General features: G+C 41.2%; 2 protein-coding genes across 2 annotated transcripts; one reads left to right on the forward strand and one right to left on the reverse strand.

Annotated features, from left to right (window-relative positions):
• Positions 1 to 2,157: 2,157 nt before the first annotated feature.
• bco2l (beta-carotene 15, 15-dioxygenase 2, like) lies at positions 2,158 to 10,919 on the reverse strand. Its single transcript, XM_061278316.1, has 12 exons — positions 10,761 to 10,919; positions 9,265 to 9,442; positions 8,910 to 9,121; positions 7,655 to 7,770; positions 7,464 to 7,566; positions 6,716 to 6,856; positions 5,238 to 5,398; positions 4,774 to 4,944; positions 4,559 to 4,696; positions 3,744 to 3,926; positions 3,440 to 3,550; positions 2,158 to 2,446 (listed from the first exon to the last, which is right to left on the reverse strand). The coding sequence occupies exons 1-12, from the start codon at positions 10,786 to 10,788 to the stop codon at positions 2,330 to 2,332; spliced, it is 1,659 nt and encodes a 552-aa protein (XP_061134300.1). The 5' UTR covers positions 10,789 to 10,919; the 3' UTR covers positions 2,158 to 2,329.
• A 2,907-nt stretch (positions 10,920 to 13,826) lies between these two features.
• ela3l (elastase 3 like) lies at positions 13,827 to 16,824 on the forward strand. The gene is made up of 8 exons (XM_061278527.1): positions 13,827 to 13,969; positions 14,937 to 15,025; positions 15,172 to 15,269; positions 15,389 to 15,517; positions 15,877 to 16,013; positions 16,258 to 16,403; positions 16,533 to 16,685; positions 16,772 to 16,824. The coding sequence occupies exons 1-8, from the start codon at positions 13,930 to 13,932 to the stop codon at positions 16,787 to 16,789; spliced, it is 810 nt and encodes a 269-aa protein (XP_061134511.1). The 5' UTR covers positions 13,827 to 13,929; the 3' UTR covers positions 16,790 to 16,824.
• The last annotated feature ends 7,607 nt before the right edge of the window (positions 16,825 to 24,431 follow it).

Raw genomic sequence — 24,431 nt, forward strand, 5'->3', positions numbered from 1 at the left:
AATTATGAGCTAATTAATGCGTATCTTGGGAGACTAGTGCAGCATGCTTATTAGGAGACACAGCCGTGGTCGGCAGCAGGGAACTGTTGTTAATTCCCGCTATATTAGATGTGGCCTTACATGAATCGGAACAATATGCCGCCACTCAGACCTTTCTGTGTTACACATAAAAAGCATATGGAGATGAAAAATCTGCTTGTCCGGATTCAGTCGTGAAGTGGAATGGCATTCGGGTGAGAGCAGACCGGGGCCAAACAATCCAAACTTGGATCAGAGCTTCACAGATAGTTTTAATTTTTTGCTTTCGAATTTTAGTTTGTTTTAAATTGTATTATAATCTTCTTTTTCCCCAATTACTCTTTATTAACCAATCATTGTTGTTTCTTTAGTGGGGGGTAAATGACAATTCGTCAATATCATATGAGAAATGATTCAGTTATTTGTTCGGTCATTACTTCCCAAAGTAAAAGCAGATATTTGCAAATGTGTCAATTTGATTGACCCTGAAACCTGTTTTCATTAGCGATTGTTTACTGTTGCGAGGCTGAAAACAGATTTGGACCATTTTAAGTCAAACTGTAGCAGTAATATTTAGAGGCTAAATGATTAATAGTCGTCGATTAATTTAATGATCGGTTAGTTGTCGATTAATTTAGACACTCTCCCTGTCAAGAGGTTTTCAGTCAAGGTTCACCAACACAGTGGATGAGGCGTAGAGATTTCCTTGGATACCGTAGAAGTGATCATTTGAAAACGTGAGCGCTAATGAAGGAAAGCGAAGCTACTTCGGGGGTTCACGGACAATAACATATGACATTAGTATTGGATTTCTGAGATGTGACCGTTTGCATTCTGTCTCGGGCTGAATGGGGCCTTTGTGACTCACAACAATGGCGTGGAGTGGAAAATCGTTTTTTTAGAGGAATCATAAGACAAAGCAACTCCAGTTCTCAGAAATCATGTAACGTTTAGAAGCAGTCGTTGATGCCTGTGAGGTGCAGAGCCTGAAGTCAGGATGGATGGATGGATGGATGGATGGATGGATGGATGGATTGGATGGATGGATGGATTGGATGGATGGATGGATGGATGGATGGATTGGATGGATGGATTGGATGGATGGATGGATGGATGGATGGATGGATGGATGGATGGATGGATGGATGGATGGATGGATGGATGAATGGATTGGATGGATGGATAGGATGGATGGATAGGATGGATGGATGGATGGATAGGATGGATGGATAGGATGGATGGATAGGTTGATTGGATGGATGGATAGGTTGATTGGATGGATGGATGGATGGATGGATGGATGGATGGATGGATGGATGGATGGATGGATGGATGGATGGATGGATAGGTTGATTGGATGGATGGATAGGTTGATTGGATGGATGGACGGATAGGTTGATTGGATGGATGGATAGGTTGATTGGATGGATGGATGGATGGATGGATTGGATGGATGGATGGATGGATGGATAGGTTGATTGGATGGATGGATGGATGGATGGATGGATAGGTTGATTGGATGGATGGATGGATGGATAGGTTGACTGGATGGATGGATGGATAGGTTGACTGGATGGATGGATAGGTTGATTGGATGGATGGATAGGTTGATTGGATGGATGGACGGATTTGATTGGATGGATGGATAGGTTGATTGGATGGATGGACGGATAGGTTGATTGGATGGATGGATAGGTTGATTGGATGGATGGATGGAGTGACAGCCACTGCCACAGGCTACTTCATATTCAATCCAGGCCACAAGCAGCAGCAGCAGCAGCCTTGGCCATTCCTTATTACGGTTGTTTTTGTTGCTGTTATTGCGACATCAAAGTGCTCTTGTTCCCACATCAGCCCTGCCATGTCGGCGGCGTTTAAGTGAATGTCAACGTTGTTTTGCTCATTTCAACAGCAGCGAATTTGTGACGCGACCTCTGTCAGACTCTCGGGAGGCTATCGACCAGTCGGATCCATTTGTTTTGCAGCCGTTTCTTCGCGCCGTCCATTTCTATCACATTACTTTGACAGAAATTGAATTTGCTCTGATGCATTTTGATGTCTCCTAAGTGCACGCGTTGGAAGTGTCGTGTTTCAAGTGGCGCGATGATGCCAAAACACTTCAGATTTCGACAAAAGAGATGGAAATTGATTTCATTTTATTGTCTTCTGCTGCCATTTGGTTATGCATTTCTGAAAAGGGATTTGTCCTTCAAATCCTTCCATTTGGCTTTTAGTTAAGAGCACTTCAGGACAAGTTTGCTACCTGGAACACCATTCAAGCATCTCTTCATCAATGTTGTTTGTGGAACTATTAGGCCATGTGATTGAAGACACCGTGCGTCCCATATGGGATATTGACGGGCACCTCGGCTCTGCCCAGTTCCCTGAACGACTTGGCATCCAGAACGAGAAGGAACGCACTTTTGTCCTGAGAAAAAAAAAAAAAAAAAACGGAACACGTCAGTGTTTGCCCAACAATCGTATTTCCATCTATTTTCAATGAGGGATGCTTTGAGATATGAACGTTTTGGATTAGGAGTGCGGTCGTGGAATAGATGGAACTCTTAAGTCAAGGCAACAGTCTAGTGTTATAGATAGATAGATAGATAGATAGATAGATAGATAGATAGATAGATAGATAGATAGATAGATAGATAGATAGATAGATAGATAGATAGATAGATAGATAGATAGATAGATAGATAGATAGATAGATAGATAGATAGATAGATAGATAGATAGATAGATAGATAGATAGATAGATAGATAGATAGATAGATAGATAGATAGATAGATAGGTAGGTAGGTAGGTAGGTAGGTAGGTAGGTAGGTAGGTAGGTAGATAGATAGATAGATAGATAGATAGGTAGGTAGGTAGGTAGGTAGGTAGGTAGGTAGGTAGGTAGGTAGGTAGGTAGGTAGGTAGGTAGATAGGTAGATAGATAGATAGATAGATAGATAGATAGATAGATAGATAGATAGATAGATAGATAGATAGATAGATAGATAGATAGATAGATAGATAGATAGATAGATAGATAGATAGATAGATAGATAGATAGATAGATAGATAGATAGATAGATAGATAGATAGATAGATAGATAGATAGATAGATAGATAGATAGATAGATAGATAGATAGATAGATAGATAGATAGATAGATAGATCTTTATTTGTCATTGTCACATGTACAACGAAATTTAAAAAGTGCCAACCGATCCGCGCATGAGATAAAAAAATAAATTGAATAAATAGAATAAGAAAAAGATTTAAAAAAATATATACAAGCTAAAACCCACAGAAGAACAATACACAGACATAATTATTTACGTTTATAGTCAGACTTGGTATTAAACAATCAAGCTGGGGGGGGGGGGGGGGGAATCTAAGTTTATATTATTTCTGCAGATGTGAACTCACTTCCCGCGGTGTGATAATGACTGACAAAACAACTCCGTCATCTTCCTCGGTCGCTTCAGGCGAAGCAACAAAGACAGGCTCGGACGGGAACAAGCCGGGATAGCGCCACACCTAAACAGGAAATAAGGCATGAAAATGTGCTCGGCACCGAAAATAAAACTCAACTAATTCCAGTCCAACTTTCTTGTAACAACAAATACAGTAGCACTCATGCAATTACGATGCTGGTCTTACTCCAAACAAACGTTCCCATGAAATGAAATGACATTATTTGTGATTTGTGCCAGTGTGATCGGTGTGAGACCTTGAGCTCCTTGGTGTGCACGTCCATCTTGAGCAGCGAGTCACTGAAGACATGTCCAAAACCACATGAATAGAAGTAGCGGTAAGGTCGTCCGTTGTATTGCTCGTAGTTGATCTGAGGGAACTCCAGGCCACCGTATTGCAGAAGTTCATCGTCGTGAAGTTCCTCGTGGGTCATGTATACCTGGACAAGATCAAAAGTTCACACACATTGATGCGTATTTTGTTGAAACTAATTTCATGAGGCCTTCTGGACTATGACTTCAAAACAAACTGATGAATAACTAGTTTTCAATCAGACTAGTAAAAACTGTTCAAATAATTTAAAAAGATAATTTTAAAAGTGAAAATTTGACGCGCAATTTGTCTTCGCGGACCACGTAAAATGTTTTGGCGGGCCGTGACTAGCCCCGGGCCTTGAGTTTGACACTGTTCTAATAGAATACCGTAATTTTCGGACTATAAATCGCACCGGAGTATAAGTCGCACCAGCCATAAAATGCCCAAAAAAGTGAAAAAAGAACATATATATGTATATAAGTCGCTCCTGAGTATAAGTCACCCCCCCCCCCCAAACTATGAAAAAAACGCGACTTATAGTCCGAAAATTACGGTATGTTGTGTTTTATGCCAAATTCGAAGTCTCGCTCTATTCCTCACATTTCTACCCGCTCATCAGAAAAATCTTCCCGTGTGCGAGCTAATCCTCATCAAAGTGTGTAATTACTCACAGTTGACTCAATTGATTACAATTTCGACTTCACCCTTAACTGCATAATGGAGTTAATGATATCATGATCGAGTGATGGATGCTACCTCTCCAGGTTTGGTCATTTTGGCCGTGGCTTTATAGTTAGGCAAGGTCACCAGGTTCTGCTCCAGGGGGGCCGATTTGCCGACATTTAACGGCAGGACGTATCTCCTTGGCAGGTTTCTGCACAGTGAGTTGTAAAACTGACAAAGGAAAGCACAAAAGAGTGACTTGATGACCAAAATAGATGCTTCGGAAATGCTAATTGATGCAAATTCACCTTGTCCAACTCCTCTCCTGGATCTCTGCGGAGGTTCTCCAGGGTGAAGTCACCGATGACCTGTCCGTCATCCCCGCAGCACATGTCCATAACCAGCAGTCCGTTGTCCTCAAAGGCGTTGATCTGATGCAGCGTGAACATGGGAGCTGCGCGGTACGTCACTTCACTCTCCTGAAATTTAACACAGTCTTCTTCTGGCTTCTGATGGAGAGTTATCGCAGGCGTGTCTGGACACAAGTGGACTTAAATGCTCTGTTGGGCCAAAGACCAACTATGGAGTTCACTTGACTGAAGTCTGTTGTTGTGAATTAATGATAGTCATCACGAGCCGCTAATATTGGCTAGCTGAGCGAGGCCTTAAAGTGATCCTTGAGGGCAACCTGGTTGTTACGTTGGTGCACCTACTGTGTGTTTGCTCAATGGCCTGTGTGGAGCCAAGTGAGTGTGGCCTAGCTTTCACTCACTTTTCCAGTGTGCCGGTTGACCAGGTGGAAGACGGTGTCGCAACAGGGATCCCAGGTCATGACCTTTTGGAAACTCTTTCCTTGGATGCGGTAAAGCATGAACTTGAGCAGATCCAACTTGATGGGCTGCTCCACAAACACTATGTAGTTCTCAGACATGACTGGAGGAGGCACAGACAAAGAAAACAAATACAAAATTGACATGTGTGTTTAAGGTAAAATATCATTAGAATGTAGATTTTGCAACAGACACAAAATCCCGTTTTCGTTGTATAAAAGTTGTATAATGACAATAAAAGTATTTAATTTAATTTAATTTAATTTAATTTAATTTAATTTAATTTAATTTAATTTAATTTAATTTAATTTAATTTAATTTAATTTAATTTAATTTAATTTATCCATCCATCCATCCATCTTCTTCCGCTTATCCGGGGTCGGGTCGCGGGGGCAGCAGCTTCAGGAGGGACTCCCAGACTCCCCTCTCCCCAGCCACTTTAATTTAATTTCATTTAATTTCATTTAATTTCATTTAATTTCATTTAATTTCATTTAATTTCATTTAATTTCATTTAATTTCATTTAATTTCATGAACTGTAAGGTCACATCCTGGAATAATTTGGGTTTGACTAAAATGTCCCAGTGTTAAAATGAAAAAAGAAAATCAAAACAAAACACGGATATTGTTTCTGCGTGAGTAACACAAACGAGGGGCTTTCCTCCATGGCGCACCTCTTTTTGGCAAAACAGTACAAAGCAGTTATGTGACACAATCAAGGGAATTTGGAGACTAAAATATGTGCTTGTGTATAACCAAGTGTATGTGGTGGGAATTAACAGATTCTCTGCAACCACTGCAAATCTAGCGAGGGATGCAAGTGGGCGCCTTGAACCGCTTTACAATTCTTCCCTCTTGACAGAAAAAAAAAAAAATGTCTTGGTGCCTTCCAAGAATAGCATGGAGGTCTGCACAAAATCACATTGTGTGTGTACACAAGCAAATACACGTGAAGTCTCCTCTTGACTTGTATTCTGCTTCTGTAATTTTCAATATATGTTAAATTATACTTAAATTACTGTAATTTTCGGACTATAAATCGCGGTTTTTTTTCATAGTTTGGGTGGGGGGGGGCGACTTATACTCAGGAGCGACTTATATACATATATATGTTTTTTTTCCACTTTTTTGGGCATTTTATGGCTGGTGCGACTTATACTCCGGTGCGACTTATAGTCCGAAAATTACGGTATATTATAAATTGTACGGAATGGAGACAAAGCGAGACAATCAAACCTTTGCAGCCGGTAAGAACAGAACACAATACAAAGGCACGGTGATTGACATAGGGTGAGACGAGAATTTGAAGGAGTAATTCATTGGAATATGAAGGGGGAAAAATATATATAAAGTGTAGGCTGAAGCCAGTCAAATCGGGCCGGCGTCAAAGCTTTTCCCATAGTTCATTTGACTTCTCACCGAAGCTGTGATAGTAGCAGGGTTTTCTGGGTTCCTTTGCTCGGATGGAGCAGATCACTTTAGCTCCGTAGAGGTCTGCGCAGTCGTCGCTCGCCCCCGCCTCCCCAGGTGGGGGCACGCGGATGATGTTGTAGAAGAAACCTAAAGACGAGCAAACACGTCAATGTGTATGTGTGCAAAAGCTCCTCGGTGTAATAACAATGTGCATAAAAGTAGAGAAGGCAGAGTATTCGGAACATGAAATTGGAAGGAAAAGAAGCGAACACAATGAATGAATGAATAAATGATAATATGAATAATTAATATGATTTTTTTAATACAGTCAATACACAAAGGAAACTAAGATGTGCAAAGTATCCGGACACTTAATTTGGTGTATCAGCACAATACAAATGATATTCGGCAAATAAAGGAGCATTAAAAAAAAAAAGTTGCTGTTTTGGTTGAAGCGGTCAGAGTTGTTCGTTTGACTTGACTTTATTAATTCATGCTTGCAGTGGAGCCAAAAAAAAAGGCCCGACTGAAGAAACAGCAGAACTTTACAATAACAACAAATATTGAATATTTAAAAACATTCAATGTTTTTATAATAGTGAGCACGCTTCGATTCTGGGTTTGAATCCCAGTTCCTGTTAGCAGTTAATATTTTCTCTCTCATTTAATAAATACAACATAGACCACTTCAGTCACGTTAGGTGAAGTGGCTTGACTTAAGCATTTTGGTTTGGAATGTAGTGCGAGCTGTTACCTCCTTTCCCGTAAGAGTTGCCCATGTTGTACGTGCCCCCTTGGCGGTCATAATGTGGGTGGGCTGTGGCTGCATTGATAGCAACGTATTGGCTCCAGTCCACCTGAGATTGGCAAGCATCATTCATTTTTGTGCAATTTTTTATATACATCCAGAAAAACAAGACAGCGACACTATATTTGTCTCTCTACCTTTTCTTTTGTCTCCAGAGTTTGAGGATCGATCCTTCTCATGTAGTTGGTTTCGGTGCTGACGAAATAGTCTCCTTTGTACTTGACAAAATTCACGCTGGCATTGTCCGTGGCCTCTGCTCACAACACAATGATGGATTTAAACACTATAGAGCATCGGTGTCAAACTCAGGGCCCGGGGGCCAGATACGGCCCGCCACATCATTTTATGTGGCCCGCAAAATACAAAAATTACAAATCACTTTTGGAAAAATGGAGAAATTGCTAGCAATTTTTATTACATTCATTTTTTTCAAATATTTGAACACTTTTTAACTCGTCTGTGATTTCAAAACTAGCTATCATCAGCCGACACTGTATAAAATAAGGCGTAGACAGTCATAATGGCCCTCAGAAGGGAACTATGATTACAATGCAGCCCGCAACAAAAATGAGTTTGACACCCATGCATTTTGCCTGTCAAATTGCAGAATAGCCATTTTAAAGAGGCTGTGGGCAAATCTGAAAACATCACAAATTGGCCTCCATTGTAATAGATTTGGAGCGGAGTGTACACATTCTAATCTAATCTAATGCATTAAAAGTGTAATCCCTTTAACAAATGAAGCGGTGAGAAAAAAAAAAAGAAATAGCCGTGGCTTCTTTTTTTTTTTCTTTCCAACTCAAATGTTTAGGCTGATGAAAGGTGTCATCGGGATTTTTGAAGCTTTCCTGCCTTTTTTAAGCACATTGCAATTCTGAACACAATTTTATTACAGTGAGGCTTGCTCACAATTTAGAAGGATTTGGAACCCCCCCAAAATATGTGACAGGTTTTAGATTTTTACCTCTGCCAAGGATATTATGGATTACACAGATGATTTAAATTGCACGCAATGCTTGGCTACGGTTTGTTAAAATCCCCCGTTCAGGTGATTTAATTTTGTTAGGTGAAGGTCGACGATTGAACGTGAACATTGTGGCCTATAAAAATGGATGCTGCCTTGTTGAGTGTACAGCACTTTATTTGTATTCAATCTGATCTTATTTTTATTTTTTTTTAAGACATTTTATTTTATTTATTTTTTTAAGACGAGCAGCACATTCAACTATTGACTTTTGCTGCGGCCCCCTTTTGTCTGCAAAATACAAATACAATGCGTACAGTGCTTCTGCTCCGATGGATAATAATAATGCATTGAGTGATGACCGAGTTACGTACATTAGGATGCACTAAAAAGACATCCATTATATTCAGCATTTGAAGCGCACATACTTGGGGTCTGAAAACGTGAGAAGAATCGCGCAAAGATGTTCTTGCAGGGATCAGGCATGGCCAGCGTTCCGAACTCTGACACAACGATGCGGTTCTTCTCCGAGTTACGCACGTACGAGTCACTTCTCAGGAAACGGCTACTGTAGGTCACGTTGCCTTCACTGATGTGAAATCTGTGCATCATTGCCATGCCGTCGAACCAGTGGGTGTATCTTGGGTGGGAGAGACCTTGGCTTTAATATCAGCAGTGAGTGGAAAAAGCCACCCCAATGTGTGGCTGAAGGGCAAAATTCTTCAAGTTTGCCATGAAAAATGTGAAGGTATAACTTGGATGACTCAGTCATTGTTATTGTACCTGTCTTGGCCAAATTCAAACTTCCCCGGACCGTTCCTCAGGAAGCTCCCGTTGATCCATGTTGGGATCGTTCCTGTGATGGTAGTTGGGATGGGATCAGGGCTTTCCTCCACAGAGCTCACCAGTGGGGCCACACTCTCCAAACCTTTGGCCTGAGGGCATCTCTCCCTGCTGGACACTGGAAGGAAATGGAGAAAATGTTATAGGCTGTCACTTGTGCCGTTATAATGATACCTTTAGTATTAAAACCAGGCGTAATGATAAATAAATGTCATTTTGATATAAATATTGTATTATATAAAAGCTCATGCAACATGATAACACTTGTGGAATTTATCATTCATATTAATGAGCACACGCTACTAATACGATTATCAATACAAATAATTTAAATTAAAATTGAAAAATAATCATAAATATATTGATAAATTAATCCACTGTATGTTTAATAATATATAATACATGCTAAAAAGTAACACTAATGCTAATATTGTACAATTACTAATAATAATACAAATAGCAAATATTCAACTCAACTTTATTCATAGCGTACTTTAAAAACAACCATCACTGCATACAAAGTACTGTAGATATGGGGTAAAAATCACACATACAAAAAGAGTTTAAACAATAATTAATATCATTTTTTTTAAATAAAATGAAAAGAAAAACACTATGAAATGCTAAAACAATGCCGAGTGAAAAGCCCTAGAATAAAATTAAATAGACTACAATACATATACAAACAATACATCATAGATGAATCATTTGTACACAGTAAATAGATAATAAATTATGATATAAAATGTTATTTTTTTTACAATATTTCTGATATTATAACCCAAATAAAAAGATGTCAACATCTTAATTAAACTGTTGCATAAGAAAGTGCATACATGAGAGATACATGATCTATTGTGTGCCTTGTGAGATTATGTAATGCTTGGCGCACGCTAAATGACACCTGCTCTATCTGCTGCCTTATCTGCCATCCAAAAAGCAAGCAAAAAGCAAATCATTGTTGTGGATCAATAATGCACCACGTGCTGAGCTTGGGTTTCCACCGTTCTTACAATGCCAAGCGTTGGAATAAAGGGAAGAAATTCACTTTGTTCCTGAGATGCTAATAACACAGATAATGAAAACAAAAACAATGGCGAGATAAAATGCTAGAGGCTAGAACAGACTTTTACTTTGTCAACAACTTGAGGTTCAATTGCAATTACTGCTTCGTGCATTGGGGACGTAGCATAAGTTTTTGCCTGATCAAATTTATATATATACATATACCGTAATTTTATAAGTATAAGTCACACCAGCCATAAAATGCCCCAAAAAGTGAAAAAAAACATATATATGTATATAAGTCGCTCCTGAGTATAAGTCGCCCCCCCACCCAAACTATGGAAAAAAACGCGACTTATAGTCCGAAAATTACGGTATATATATATATATACATGTATACTATAAAATAATATATAACGGCGTCTACTCACATGGCTCCGGCTCTGCGGTCCCGGACATGCTCGGCCTGTTGCTGTGCAAATCAAATGAGACTCAACACTGCGCTTTTATTACCGACGATCTGTGCAGGAGAGACTTTGGACTCCGGGATGGGTGTCGAGTTCAAGAGGTGATAACTCGACATAAAAAAAAAACGGTACATCAGTCGCGCTATCAAACTACTGCTCGTGAAAACGTCTCCAGGCGCTTCCTACTGTTGCTCTTGGATGACATAATACATCATGATGTTTTTCTTCAGTGTATAAAAATGTCAAGTTCCACCTGAGTCTTCGTAGCTTCAAAATCTTGCAGAAAGCTTTTAGAACTGATTGATCATTATTCCACCAATTGAAAGTTGGTGCATATTTACACATTCTATTGTGCAAATAATAAGTCCGGAGTCCAAAGTGGCATCTCTGCACATACTGTACATTCTTTGGGTGATAGACGACCTCGGCTGGAGATCATGTTGTGAGTTGTGCATCACATATTTTCGTGTGAATCTTGCCTGCAGCTCTCGTGTCAGAAAACCCAATGAATGCACGTTTGCTTTGGCGGTGGTTCTACGTTTGCACTGATCAAAGAAATTGACATTTTGATGAATAATCGTCATTATGTTGACTTTCAAAAAGGCAAAAAAGAGGCATTTTTCTTGATCGGATAAAAAAAACAGTGAGGTTCATTCATATTAAATGTTGCTAGGCATCCCAGCGCATGAGGCGTACTCCGAATTCAAATAAATATTAACTGGCCTTAACAGACAGCCTGCGTGGTGCAGCCGTGTTCCCCCTCTTGACATGAGTGGAGTGGAAACACGGCAAGTAGGAACAAGTCCTGCAGGAAGACCAGTCGGGGCACGAGACGTTTGTGAAGATTTAATTAAAGGACTTGTTCCTCGCTGCGTTGCGTGTACTTTCAAGGCATGAAATGCCAGGAAATGTTGAGCTCCAATTCTAAAAAAAAATCAAAAGGGAAGAGATGATCCAATGCACGGCCCGTACTTGTCATTCTTTGCGCAGGAGAATCCTTTTGAAATTGAGGCCAAATCATTAGGAACACCTCAACATAGTTTCAGCTGTCAACGACTGAATTTTAAATTAGACAAATATCCAATTAAGAGCAAACGTCCATCAAGGTTGGAGTGCATCCAACATCTTAATTAAGACTTTGGCGGGGAAGTAAAAATTGACAAAATTGCTTGGAACCGGAATTTTTTTTTTTCAAAAATCCAAGGAAGAATTCAAAGAATCAATTTTCAAAGGCAGAACAAATTGTTGAGCTTCTCCCAGGAGAGATTGAAGCACAATGATTGGTTAGCAACTAGCTTGCATCACCTGTGATGTCATTTTTAGTTGACAGCAAGTGGCAGTACGAGATGGCGGAAAACGCAATATTAATCACAATACTATGTTTAGATGAGTCGATGTGCAAACAAGTTATTATTGTAAAAAAAATATTTTTGACTTGACTTCTCCTTTAATGGTATTTTCAGCTTCGTCTTGAGATTCAACTGACTTTTTGACCCAGAACCTCTCGTACTCTTTTAATGATCCATATTTTTTTATTTGTTTGTATCCAGGGCCTGCCCTGCCTCTCGCCCAAAGTCAGTTGGGATCTATTCCATACTTACTTACACGCCCACCCGCCCTCGCTGGAGGCCCGTCCAGTCCGTCATAAATGAATTGATAAGAGGTCCGAACCTGCTCTTCCTAATATTTCTCGATAGCATTGAGGAACTATCATTGAGAGGCAATGTTTACTGCCACAAGGAGATAGAGAGCAACGCTGAGAGTCATGGAGAGTTCAGCAGGACTTCCTGACAGGTAGAACAGGCTGAGACCAAGCGGCTACAAAAGGCCTTTGGGAGCCTCCCCTTCCTCCGGCAGATCCATCACCGACGCCGTGCAGCAGGTAGACCTCAATACAAGAGGTTTAATCATCACAAGGGGAGGTGAGAGGGGGGGGGGGGTTATTGTGAACACGGAGCAGCGATAAGCACAACAATGTTTTAGAGAGATTTGACGAAGAATTTTAATTAGCTTTCAATTAATTGCATATCAGAGGAGCACACAGAGGGATGTCGACTATCTCGGTTTATTCTCTTATTGTCGTGCTTCATCTGTCTCGCCGCGGCTAGATGAAAAGGGGTCGCCTGAGTCCAAGTCAGGAAACAACTTCAGCGATGGAACCTGCAAACTGGCGGACAATCCTCTGGAACTATTTTCAGGTAGAATTCCTCTGGGTTTTTTTTTTTTTCCCTACAACGCAGGGTGGGGGGGTGGGGGGTGGGGGGGGGGGATAACTAAACTACACAGATGAATTGTCCCATCTAGTGGTTAACTGATTGAATGGTTCAGGTATTTTCTCTCTCATAATGAAAAAAAAATCATCATCATATTTGTCCTCATTAGGAGTCCTAGGTGAGCTTGGAGACAAGGTTCATCCTGCATTGCTCATCAATCAAACGCAGGGACCAACGTGACCTGTTTATTTTTAAAACCGACAGCTACTTTTGGGATATTGAGTCACGCAAAGGGCCAGCACTTTCACACAATTCACAAAAAGGTTCAAAATATCTTGATTTAGATTCTTGTATCTTTTGGCAATACTTAATAATATCCAATATCATAATCATACCCAGCATTAATACGCTCTCAAGATTTGTTTTCCAACACTGACTGTCAATATTGTCAATGTCACCATCTGGTTATTTATTATTGTAATGCTTCCTTGGTTGGATTTTGTGTTTGAGAGCAAACACACCCACACGCCAGTAATCCAGATGTCGGCTCCTCACGCTCTCACGCAAGCGTTTAATTCCTAGTTACAATGGATTGACATCAAAATGTCGAAATGATTCTATTTGGGTATTATTTATAGAACTGAATTGAAATTAAAAAATAAATACAACAAGCATTAACAGTTAAACGTATTTACCTCGTGTTGTCGATGATGTGTGGGTGAAAAAAAAAAAAAAAATGAAGGTCATGAGAAATGTTCCGAAGAAGCCACCTGTGCGGTCCGCTTAGCTATTGGCTGACCTTCATCCCTGGGGGGACCAATAGTGAGTGTTGCTGCATTCCCAAAGGGGGAGTTGGCGGCGGAAGACCGTTTAAAAGCCAGTGAGCGTTGAGTGGCCTCTTTCGAGACGCATCAATCAACATGATCCCAATTGTGTTGGCCTCACTTCTCATTGCTGCTGGTAAGAACATCTGGGCTTCTTCACTTGTGTGTGTGTGTGTCGGGGGGGGAACAGCCTCAGGCCTTTGACATTAAGGCAGTGCTTCTCAATTATTTTCTGTTACGCCCCCCCTAGCAAGAAGAAAACTATTCGCGCCCCCCCTCCCCACCGTGACTATCCTAAATTGTCTTGTAAGTCGTAAAATGTTGCACTGTCGCAAACGTGACAGAAGTAACAATGAGAGCGCCACTGCCCCCTGCTGTAGCAAACGCGCAATTACACTTTATTCTAGTACTGCCAAAAAAAAAGCCTGTTCCCCAGGGTCACACGCGCCCCCCCAGGAATAGCACCGCGCCCCCCAAGGGGGGCGCGCCCCACTATTTGAGAAGCACTGCATTAAGGACAAGGTATGCACTGCCTTAGTTTCCAGCAGATGGCCCCAGATGGTCTTTTTTTTTGTTGTTGTTGGTTTGTTTTATTTTTGGGTAGGGAGCAAGGTGGCCGAGTGGTCAAAGTTCAAGTTTGAATCTCCACTCCGGCTAATGATGTTCATTATGGTTTAAGGCCCGAGTGAGTAGAAAAGTGAATGGTGTCATTTTACATGTTGGTAAAGTGAAGTTTACCTGAGAGATGAAAATTCAATTTTTTCTTCTTTTTTTTTTTTTTTTGTGCTTGTTTTTGCTAATTCTACCTGGCAACAAGTAGCTATGCAAATGAGTATCATAAATCAGAGCAAAGATGGATGGATAAACAGATAGATAGCTAAAAAAAAAATTATTGATCCATTGAGGATTGTTATTTCTGCTGCCTGGACTTTTCTTGATACATTTTTTTGCACTGATTCAGAATCTGCTCTTCCTGTGATGTCATAGATACAAACGCCATATTATATATTACGCAATCTTTTATAAGTCAAACCATCTCAACAAGAAGATTGAAAAGAAATGTTTCTTCAACCTATTGCCCTTCACACGTCCTTTTCCCTCAGCCCTCGGGTGCGGCACGCCGCCCGTGGAGCCTCGGACCTCCCGTGTGGTCAACGGCGAAGACGCTAGGCCTCACAGCTGGCCTTGGCAGGTAACGCCAATGCACATCTGTCGGACTTTTCAAACGAGCTGGCAAGCGTCACGCGCCTGGCATCAGACTGAAGAGCTGCTCAAAGTGCAGTAATTAGATGTTTCCCTCTGAAATGTGCTGCCAAAAACCTTCTTGTGTCTGTGCAGATTTCTCTTCAGTATGAGAGGGATGGAGAGTGGAGGCACACTTGTGGCGGATCTCTGATTGCTGACAACTGGGTCATGACAGCCGCTCATTGCATCAAGTAGGAGAGCTAACTCACAATTGCAACCGTGTAGACGCAAACGCGGCCTGCGACAAAAGGTCCTCGGGTTCGATTCTGGCATCGTTTGCGGAGGAGGTTCTCTGTGTTTCTTTCCACAGCAACAAGCTGTCCTACAGGGTGTTTGTGGGCAAACACAACCTGGTGGAGGAAGAGGCCGGCTCCAAGGCCATCCTGCCCGAGAAGATCATTGTGCACGAGAAATGGAACCCCATCTTTGTGGCTTTTGGGTAAGAAAAAAATACCGTAATTTTCGGACTATAAGTCGCGTTTTTTTTTCATAGTTTTGCGACTTATACTCAGGAGCGACTTATATACATATATATGGGGTTTTTTTTCACTTTTTGGGCATTTTATTGCTGGTGCGATTTATACTCCGGTGCGACTTATAGTCCGAAAATTACGGTAAGTGAAAATAAGACTATCTGGGCTCCCAAGTAGCACAGTCAATGAAATCCAAATTCTCCAAACGTGTGATTTTGAAATAACATCCTGGTGAGTGTTTCATTCGAAAGGGGAATTGGTTACTGCAGAGCCAGCGTGTACATTTTAATTTGGGGTTCAGCACAAACAATGAATTCTCACTCAGAAACGACATCGCCTTGATCAAGCTGTCCGAGCCGGTGACTTTGAGCGACCAGGTTCAGCTGGCATGCGTTCCCCCCGCTGACACCCTCTTGACCAACCTCTACCCCTGTTACATCACTGGATGGGGTAGACTGTACAGTAAGTCAACCCCCCCTGGTTTTTCTTCCAGGTGAGCAGCTCCAGACTGTCTTTTGGATCATGTCGAAACAAGCATCCCCGGCAATCCTCCTGAGTTGCCATGAAAATAACACACGTTAAATCCCATCCGAATCATTTCTGGCAGTTTAAGCTCCTAAATTGAACATTTGCGACTGCCCGTGGAAGCCGCTGGCGATGAGCTAGAACGCGTGCGGTCGCTCACACGGTGCGATGCGTCTTCTAGCCGGAGGCCCGATTGCTGATAAGCTGCAGCAGGCTTTGATGCCGGTGGCTGACCACCCCACTTGCTCGCAGCCTGACTGGTGGGGCATCGCTGTCAGGACCAGCATGGTGTGTGCTGGTGGCGATGGAATCGTGGCTGGATGCAATGTAAGGAAGTCATACCCAAAGATAAATCCAAATTATACACAATCAGAGACTTTGTGTCAACTATTTCGTCAGTGTGCCTGTAACCAGCCGAAGCAGCGGCAGAATAAAACATGATGTCTTACTTCTCAGGGAGACTCAGGCGGACCTCTGAACTGTAAGAACATGGAGGGTACCTGGGAGGTCCACGGCATTGCCAGTTTTGTCTCCGGCTTGGGATGCAACTACGCGAAGAAGCCCACCGTCTTCACCCGCGTGTCCGCCTTCAACGACTGGATTGATCAGGTACAGGCCGCACAAATTCTACTTTGCTTCATGTCACTTTTGCTTTTTTTTTTTTTAAACGACATTTTGAAATCGGTGTCTTTTAGGTTATGATGAACAACTAAAGAGAATGAAGTGTCAATAAATCCACACAAGTCTGCATTGGTCTCGTGTGGTGATGTGATGTCATATTCAGAACGTGACACATGAGGTAACTGTCATCCATTTTTGGGGGTCACTGAAGCACCCCTTGAGAAAATCCACAAAATTAAGAAACATTGAGACTTTTTTAAAATTGTATGTCCTTTTTTTAACAAACTAGAGAAGTGTAATAATTGTATCTGTCTAGGTACATACACTACCGTTCAAAAGTTTGGGGTCACAAAATTGTTTGGGTGACCCCAAACTTTTGAACGGTAGTGTAAATATTATTATAATAAAATATTATGAATTAAATATTATAAATTACATTTTAGATTTGTATAAGATTATATATAATCTATGAATATTAGTATACATATATATTATAAGATTTTTTACACAGAAGATTATATATATAATCTATAAATAATTATCTAAATAAATATATACACTACCGTTCAAAAGTTTGGGGTCACAAAATTGTTTGGGTGACCCCAAACTTTTGAACGGTAGTGTATATCGAAGTACTTCCCCTTTGCCTGAAAATGGTTTGATCCACCCCATCCCTCCCACTTCTGAGCTTGGGGCGAGTACACACTCATCCAGTCATTATTCAGTAGTGTGATTTAGTCCGCCACCTTGCTTAAAAAGGTCACTTGGCAAATTTCCTAACTTTTCCATTAGCAATACATTATCATCGTAACCGGGCCTAACTTTTTCTGCGATTAAACGTACGTCACCGTTTATTAGGTAGGGGATAGCTGACACTTTTTTTCCTGACTACAACAATCTTCCATTTGCAACCCGATCACTTCCTGAGAGTATTCCAAGGAGCATCCCGATTACGAATGAGGGCATACAGTCGAACAAACGGTGGCTATAAATCAGCACCAAGTGATAAAATCTGTCTTCTGTACAAAACCTAGCATCTGAGCAGCTGTGTATATTTTTTTTCTATCCACAATTGTTTTGCTCTTGGTGGTGTGCAGGGGGATTTTTTTTTACATGGGAAATTTGTGTCTTGGCTCAATAAAGGCTGCTAAATGATTGGACTAAACATTGAAGAACAATGACAACAATTATCCAGCAGGTGTCCTCACTCGCTTATCTTGTAAAACAGGCCCTGACTAGTTTTCACTGCCTATGATAACCTCCCAAAAAGTGAACAGATTGAGAACCGACAAACACGTGACGCGCTGCAAATTTCTCCCCAAAAAACAGGCTCGCTACAACAACATGGCGTCAGCTCCTTTATGAAACTGACCCTTGGTCTAAAATATGAGACTAATATCCCTCCATGGCGTGTCTTTATGAAAACCATAATGCTCAGCCGGGGAATGCGACCTCATATTCTTGTGATAAGAAAAAATGAGGAGGGTGACAATGCCAAAGCTGAGATTAACACTTCTCTGGTTTATATGCCTCACTGTAATGAGCGTGCCGTGCCGTGCCGTGCGTGTGTGAGAGAGTCATGGTCTGAAATAATAATATTGATGAGAAAATGAAATAGTCTTCTGCCCAGCACATTCAATTGGTCACATTTGCAGCACCGATTTGACAGGGAAATTGACGACCAGGGCACGAGAGGTTGAACGAGCAAGATAGGAAAATTCATTAATTTGTGTGTGTGTCAAAGTCAAAAGTCAAAGTCTGCTTTATTGTCAATTTCTTAACATGCCAAGACACACAAAGAAATCAAAATTACGTTCCCACTATCCCACGGTGACAAGACATAGTACACAATATGCATATAATGTGTGTGTGTGTGTGTGTGTGTGTGTGTGTGCGTGCGTGCGTGCGTGCGTGCGTGTGCACGTAAGTATGAATGCGTGTGAAAAAAAAATTATGTGTCCTTCAGTTTCGATCCTTATATAAAATAAAAATGAAAAAAAAACTGCACTATTTATTGTAATTTGGTTCAAAATGCAATTAAGTGGGCAACAATGTGCAACAGTGGTTAAAAGGGGTATAATGTGCTTTAATTGAAATCCTTGACATTTATTTCGTTTTCAAAGTACGAAATGAATTATTTGCAAATATGTTTAACACTCCGAATGAATTTCTTCAGACTGAACCTGTTCACTCTTCAGCTGAATTTCTTGGAGAAGAGGTTGGTGGCCTCCAAAGAATGCTTTTGTCTGACAGGTTGAACTCGAACACACACAGTGCGAAATGAGGACAGGGAACCATGCTGTTGTGCTCCATAGTAACCAGAAAAAGGGGAAGGGAACTTGTCTGAAGAGGCTTAAATAAGGGACAAGTGATCTTCCATGCAGAATAGAAAGAATGACGTGTCATTTTATATTTCTTCTTTTTTCGTGCTGTGAAACTATTAAGCCACACGAAAAAATGCTTTCAATATTTTCCCAGTCTAACTGCTCAAGCTAGAGAAACTAAAATTTCAATACTAGTAGTGCCGTTAAAGCAAGCACCAAAAAGTCCCGTTTTTTTTTGTTGTTGAGCCCGGAAATCCATTAATATAATACTGATTAAAAAAGATTATTGACAGTTTGGCATCTTGTGTGTGGACTTTCACCAAAGTGTGAGGAGTTGATGGGATGTTCCAAGAGTGCACAGCTCAGTAGGGAGCATAGAGGGGGAGGGAGAGAGAGGGGGGGGGGGGTGTAGTGGGGGAGGGACCGTCCACTCATGCACATCCCCACACACAACCCGATCTCCCTGCAGCCTGTCAACATTTACTGCGTAGCGACCGGGACTCCTCCGGGGATGACCGCCGGCCGGCGCGCACCGACTTGGGCTCAATCGGTGACCTACTTTTACCCCCCCAAGACTTTCTCATTTTCCTGTAGGTGAGTGGCTTGTGTTATTGCTGACTATTTATGAGCTAGTACATGCTTTGCAGGAGAGAAGGAGGACAACAAACTAAAAGGTAAGTTGGAGAAATATTTTGGGGTACAAAAAGTAAGCATGTCTTTTTAATCCGGTTTTTCATGGCAATTATTGGACATAGCAAGAGACAATGTGTAAGATGTTCTGTTCACCTGTATAGTACTTTTAAGAAACTTTTAGCCTGTATGACCTTTTTAGTTTTATTGTCAAGGGTTGTTTTTTTTTTTTTGATGCGTGTTATTTTCAAACATTTACGGTAGCTATATATAGCGAGACAAACGTGTTTTTCCAGATCATCGTTCAACGTAGACAACCTAATAACAAAACAGACAAGACGAAAACACTGTCGGTTAACCAACCGACAAATGTTTGTTTTAATTGCCATAGCTTTGTCAAAACAAATCCAGTCATAGCCTCCGACTTTAGCACACTTCTGAATGACAACTCGTTGATCTAGTTCGACCCAGAAAAACAGTGTGAGTTTTTCCCTCCCTGCTAGCAAAGTGATATTTGAATAAGGCAAGTCTGACTTGTATGCATGCAGGTACTTTGTCACATGAGAGGAAGTTGTCTCGCTGTGCAATGGGGATGGATGGATGGATGCATTATGCAAAAGTTCACCTGATTAGCATGCTAGGCGCGAGTTGCACGCGCATTTGTACAAAGAGGGCATTCTCGGTCGCTGCTAATGTTTGCATTCATTTACATTCAATTAGTAGCCTATGTGAGCATACGCACAATAGCCGCTTCATTCATGTGGAACATTGAGGACTCCTCACTGTGCATTGACAGTTTTCCAACCAAAAGCTGCAAGGGGAGTTATTGCGTAACAGGTTGCTATTTATATTGACCGGAGCCTCAGAGCGCATGCGCCCGTGGAATAATCTACATGTTTGTAGATGACTGATTTATGCACTTTAAATCACTTTTAAAGGCAGTCATTGGAAATTTTTCGTAAAAAAAAACCCGGTACATTAAATAATAATAATGATAATAATAATAACAATAATAATCATAATGACATTTAATTACAGCTCTTGTATTGGTCTGATTAAATCCTGGAGGGGTACTTAATATAAGAATGTTGTTTATTTATTTTATTTATTTATTTAAATTATTTATTATTTATATTTAAATAAATAAATTAGAATATTGGAAATGTATTGTTTTATTTTTGTACCTATTGTTTGTTTCAATATCCATCCATCCATCCATGATATATGGGTCAGTTTCGAAACCAACAAGAAAACAAGCAAGCGAAAACTTGCGTTATTTCCAAGTCCCTGTAGTGAAAACATACCCTGAGAAAGTTTCCACCGCATTGTAAATCCTTTTTATGCAATGAAGCTGTCACAAAAGATGTTCTTGTGTTACTTCTTACACGCACAAATGGATTGGAGTTGAGTGTCTGTAGGGATACGAGCACATTGGCCATGTGACAAACTTGGCTGAGACAAAGTAGTCTTTAGCGAGCTCATCTTTCTTGTGGACTCAGCGGATCCACGTGACAGGCCAACCCGGGCCAGACACATTTGCGTGTCTGTGGGTGCTTATGTGTGTGTGCACGGGCCTGGAAATGAAAGCCATTGTCCTTTTCTTTCAGGCTCTCCATGTGGCACAGGAAGTGAGTTTTGTGGAAGCCTCCACTGAGCTCTTCTCTCTCCCCGTTCTGGCTATGGAGCACGAAGTGAGGACGGGGCTGTCGGCGTGGGCCATCGCCGCCATCGTTTGCAACTCGGCGGTGGGCGTCCTCATCCTCATCCTCTTTGTCGTCCTGTACAAGGCCTGCCAGGTGCCATCCAAACCGGCGCCCGTCTTCACGTCTGAACCGGCGAAGAAGCAGCAGAAGTCTGAGCACAAGTATCTTCTAGCAGCCTGATGGTGACAAAGCGAACCCAAAAGGAGCTCCTCTTTTGTCTTATAATATTTCGAGGCTATCACCGTGCTGCAGCTTCGTGTGCAAAGACTCGAAGCAAGACCGAGCCGGCCGGCCGGCCGGCCCAATCCTCTTATCCCTGCGGTGCGTCTCTGGGACTGTCCATCTGTCAGTCTATTTGCTCTGCGGCTCCGCTCATTTTGAGAGGAATACCACAAACTTGAGCGGTATTGTTGGCTAGAAGGAGAAATCACACGAGGGTGAAAGTCTTTTTATTTATTTATTTATTTTTATAGACAGGAATTCAACCTTTGCTAAAAAGTCCTAAATTGTAGGGGGGAGCAATTATTACTTTGTCTTAATGTGCCTTACTTCGATTGCTGCCGTTTATTCAGTGTACTGGCAATAATAGACAGAGCAAAGCAGTACGTTTTTTTTATTGCGCATTAATCAGGACAAGATGTCATATTCCTTTATAACGGCCACTGATGTCTTCACGAGAAATCAGTTTGGGAATTGTATGTTGAGTTTCGAAGTTTATAACTCGCCGATTTTCATTGTAATAGACTCCATAAAAAAAAAAACGGTGGCAGTACATTCCATCAACACGGCGGACATGCTAAAAGATTTATTAGAAGCGATTTTTTTCCATTAGGTTGAAATAAAGCATTTCAAAGACAGCCAGTTGTTTTCACATTTTGTTAACAGTGAATTAAAGCCTCAATTCTGAGAACTAATTTTAGAGCAATACTTTTGGATGCATATTATGGCAGATGTCATGACATCATCCGGAGGAGACGAGGCATTTCCTGTTTGGGGTACAAATCTTTAGCAGTCTCGCAGTAGCTCTTTTTCCTCTTCTGGTGTAGATAGGGCCAAGGTGGGGCGGCGTTGAGCACCGTATCGCCGCAAAGGTTAGCTTAGCATAACATAGCTCGTCGCCTTATTTTCTTTGCAACATTTTTACCCATCTTTTGTATTGGAGATTTTGCAACGTACAGCAGAGCCACAGCCTATTTTTCCTCCTGTCCTCGCTGACTCCTTGCCCTCTCTTTGGCCTCCAACACTGCCTTGTAACTGGACCAGCGCCAGAACTTTGCAAAGGGGCCAGCGCAGTCGGACTTACTGATCTGCTTCAAAGTGGCACGCGTGGTTGTGAAGGTCAGCGCATTCTGACTCAGTGCGGCGCGTGAACCACCGCGCTGATCTTGATAAATGCTTATTGATTCTCACAGCTAGAAAAAGAAATTCACTCCAGTGCTGCACCAAATGGAGGAAAATTATAAATGAACATTCATCTCTTCCTCTGCTCCAGTGCACTGTAATCGCTCCACCTCGGGAGAGAGCGATGCAGTCCGGACGATGTTTACGGCGACTGGAGATTAGGCCCTCGCCATTAGTCACCACTTCCTTACAACTCAAGAGCCGCCCGGCCCACACGGGGCAATTTCTGTCGACTTGTCCCGATGTGAGCTGAGATGAAAGAGAGTCAGTGAACTCACCACGGACTTACGTAATGAGGGGGAGAAATAGCATGTAGAGATTACTAATAAACATTGGCCATAGGGCCAGTAATCTGCAGCTCCATCTGGACCCCTGGAGGGGTTTGCGTAACCTCATCAACATCATCACAATAGAGATAAAAAGGAATCTATCTTTTTGGTCATGCATGTGCGCACTCACAGCTTGGAGCTCAATGTTGGAAATGCAATTTGTTCAATGTTTATACGGACACAAAGACATGCAAATTGTGGGTGGGTGCTATGTTGCTTGTTCCACCTATGAATAATTAATAACAAACTGTAATCACTTTTAATCAGATTTTAAATCCCGGGCCCCCACAGAGTTGCCAGCACGCATTCAACAAAGAAGGTCATTAAAGTCTTTTTAACAACAGCTCATGGGGAGATGTTATTCAAATTAATGTTGTTTAAAGGAGACATACTATTAACATTTATTTATTTATCTATCTATTGCAATTTTGCTTACTTATTCATCACAGAATGTGAGTGTATATAAAAAAAAAAACCTCAACAATGGTGACAGAATTGATGAACGAGACTGCCCCCTGTCGGCTCACGTGTGAACTACACATCGCCGTCTGCTAGTTGTGAATATCCTCCATGAACTGCTGAGACGCAGAGAACACGCTGCTGCTGCCCTCTGCCGGTCAACGTGCAAACTAACAAGTTTTGATCTCCATTCATCCATTTGATGTCTATCTCACTGGAACCTCTTCCAGTTGACTTATGGTGGGCACGACGTGACTGATCGCCAATCAATCACAGTGTATGTGGCACTGAGATGAGCCCAAGCCAGTAGCTTTGATTAGAATGTTTAAGATGAAGTGCTTTTGGGAAGTCATCTGTCAGAAAGGCACACCATGATTTATCCCGTGAAATTTTTGCAAGGCTTCTTTGCCTAAGCTTGTGACTCGTGAGAGCATCCTCTGTATGTTTTTGTATAATACTTAAATAAAACAGACTTTTATCAACATTGCAAAACATAGCAACAAGCAAGGATTTGTCATATTTGAATTCCTAAAGCACCACTAGGAAGAAGCATTGGGGCTACTGCATTCTTTTTTTATGATCTGTTAATGATTTAAGGTTTTGCTAGTTTCACAAAACGATATCACAATATAAATGTTATCAATCACGATGAATACCACGCGTAAATATCTCTATCGAGCATTTTTGGTTGAAAATAAATGACTAATGTTAACGTACACTACCGTTCAAAAGTTTGGGGTCACAAAATTGTTTGGGTGACCCCAAACTTTTGAACGGTCGTGTAAATATTATTATAATAAAATATTGTGAATTAAATATTATAAATTATATCTTATATTTGTATATATATAATCTATGAATGTAAGTATACATATATATTATAAGATT

This window comes from Syngnathus typhle, linkage group LG5, assembly GCF_033458585.1.
Source record: "Syngnathus typhle isolate RoL2023-S1 ecotype Sweden linkage group LG5, RoL_Styp_1.0, whole genome shotgun sequence".
NCBI classification, from domain to species: Eukaryota; Metazoa; Chordata; class Actinopteri; order Syngnathiformes; family Syngnathidae; genus Syngnathus; species Syngnathus typhle.

Coding starts and splice junctions, on each gene's coding strand:
- bco2l (XM_061278316.1), bottom strand. CDS start 10,788: ATGTCCGGGACCGCAGAGCCGGAGCCAT. Junction 3,927..4,558: donor AAATGACCAAACCTGGAGAG/GTAGCATCCATC, acceptor GATCTTGTCCAG/GTATACATGACCCACGAGGA. Junction 2,447..3,439: donor TCATTATCACACCGCGGGAA/GTGAGTTCACAT, acceptor TTTTTTTCTCAG/GACAAAAGTGCGTTCCTTCT.
- ela3l (XM_061278527.1), top strand. CDS start 13,930: ATGATCCCAATTGTGTTGGCCTCACTTCTCATTGCTGCTG. Junction 13,970..14,936: donor CTCACTTCTCATTGCTGCTG/GTAAGAACATCT, acceptor CTTTTCCCTCAG/CCCTCGGGTGCGGCACGCCG. Junction 16,404..16,532: donor GAATCGTGGCTGGATGCAAT/GTAAGGAAGTCA, acceptor CTTACTTCTCAG/GGAGACTCAGGCGGACCTCT.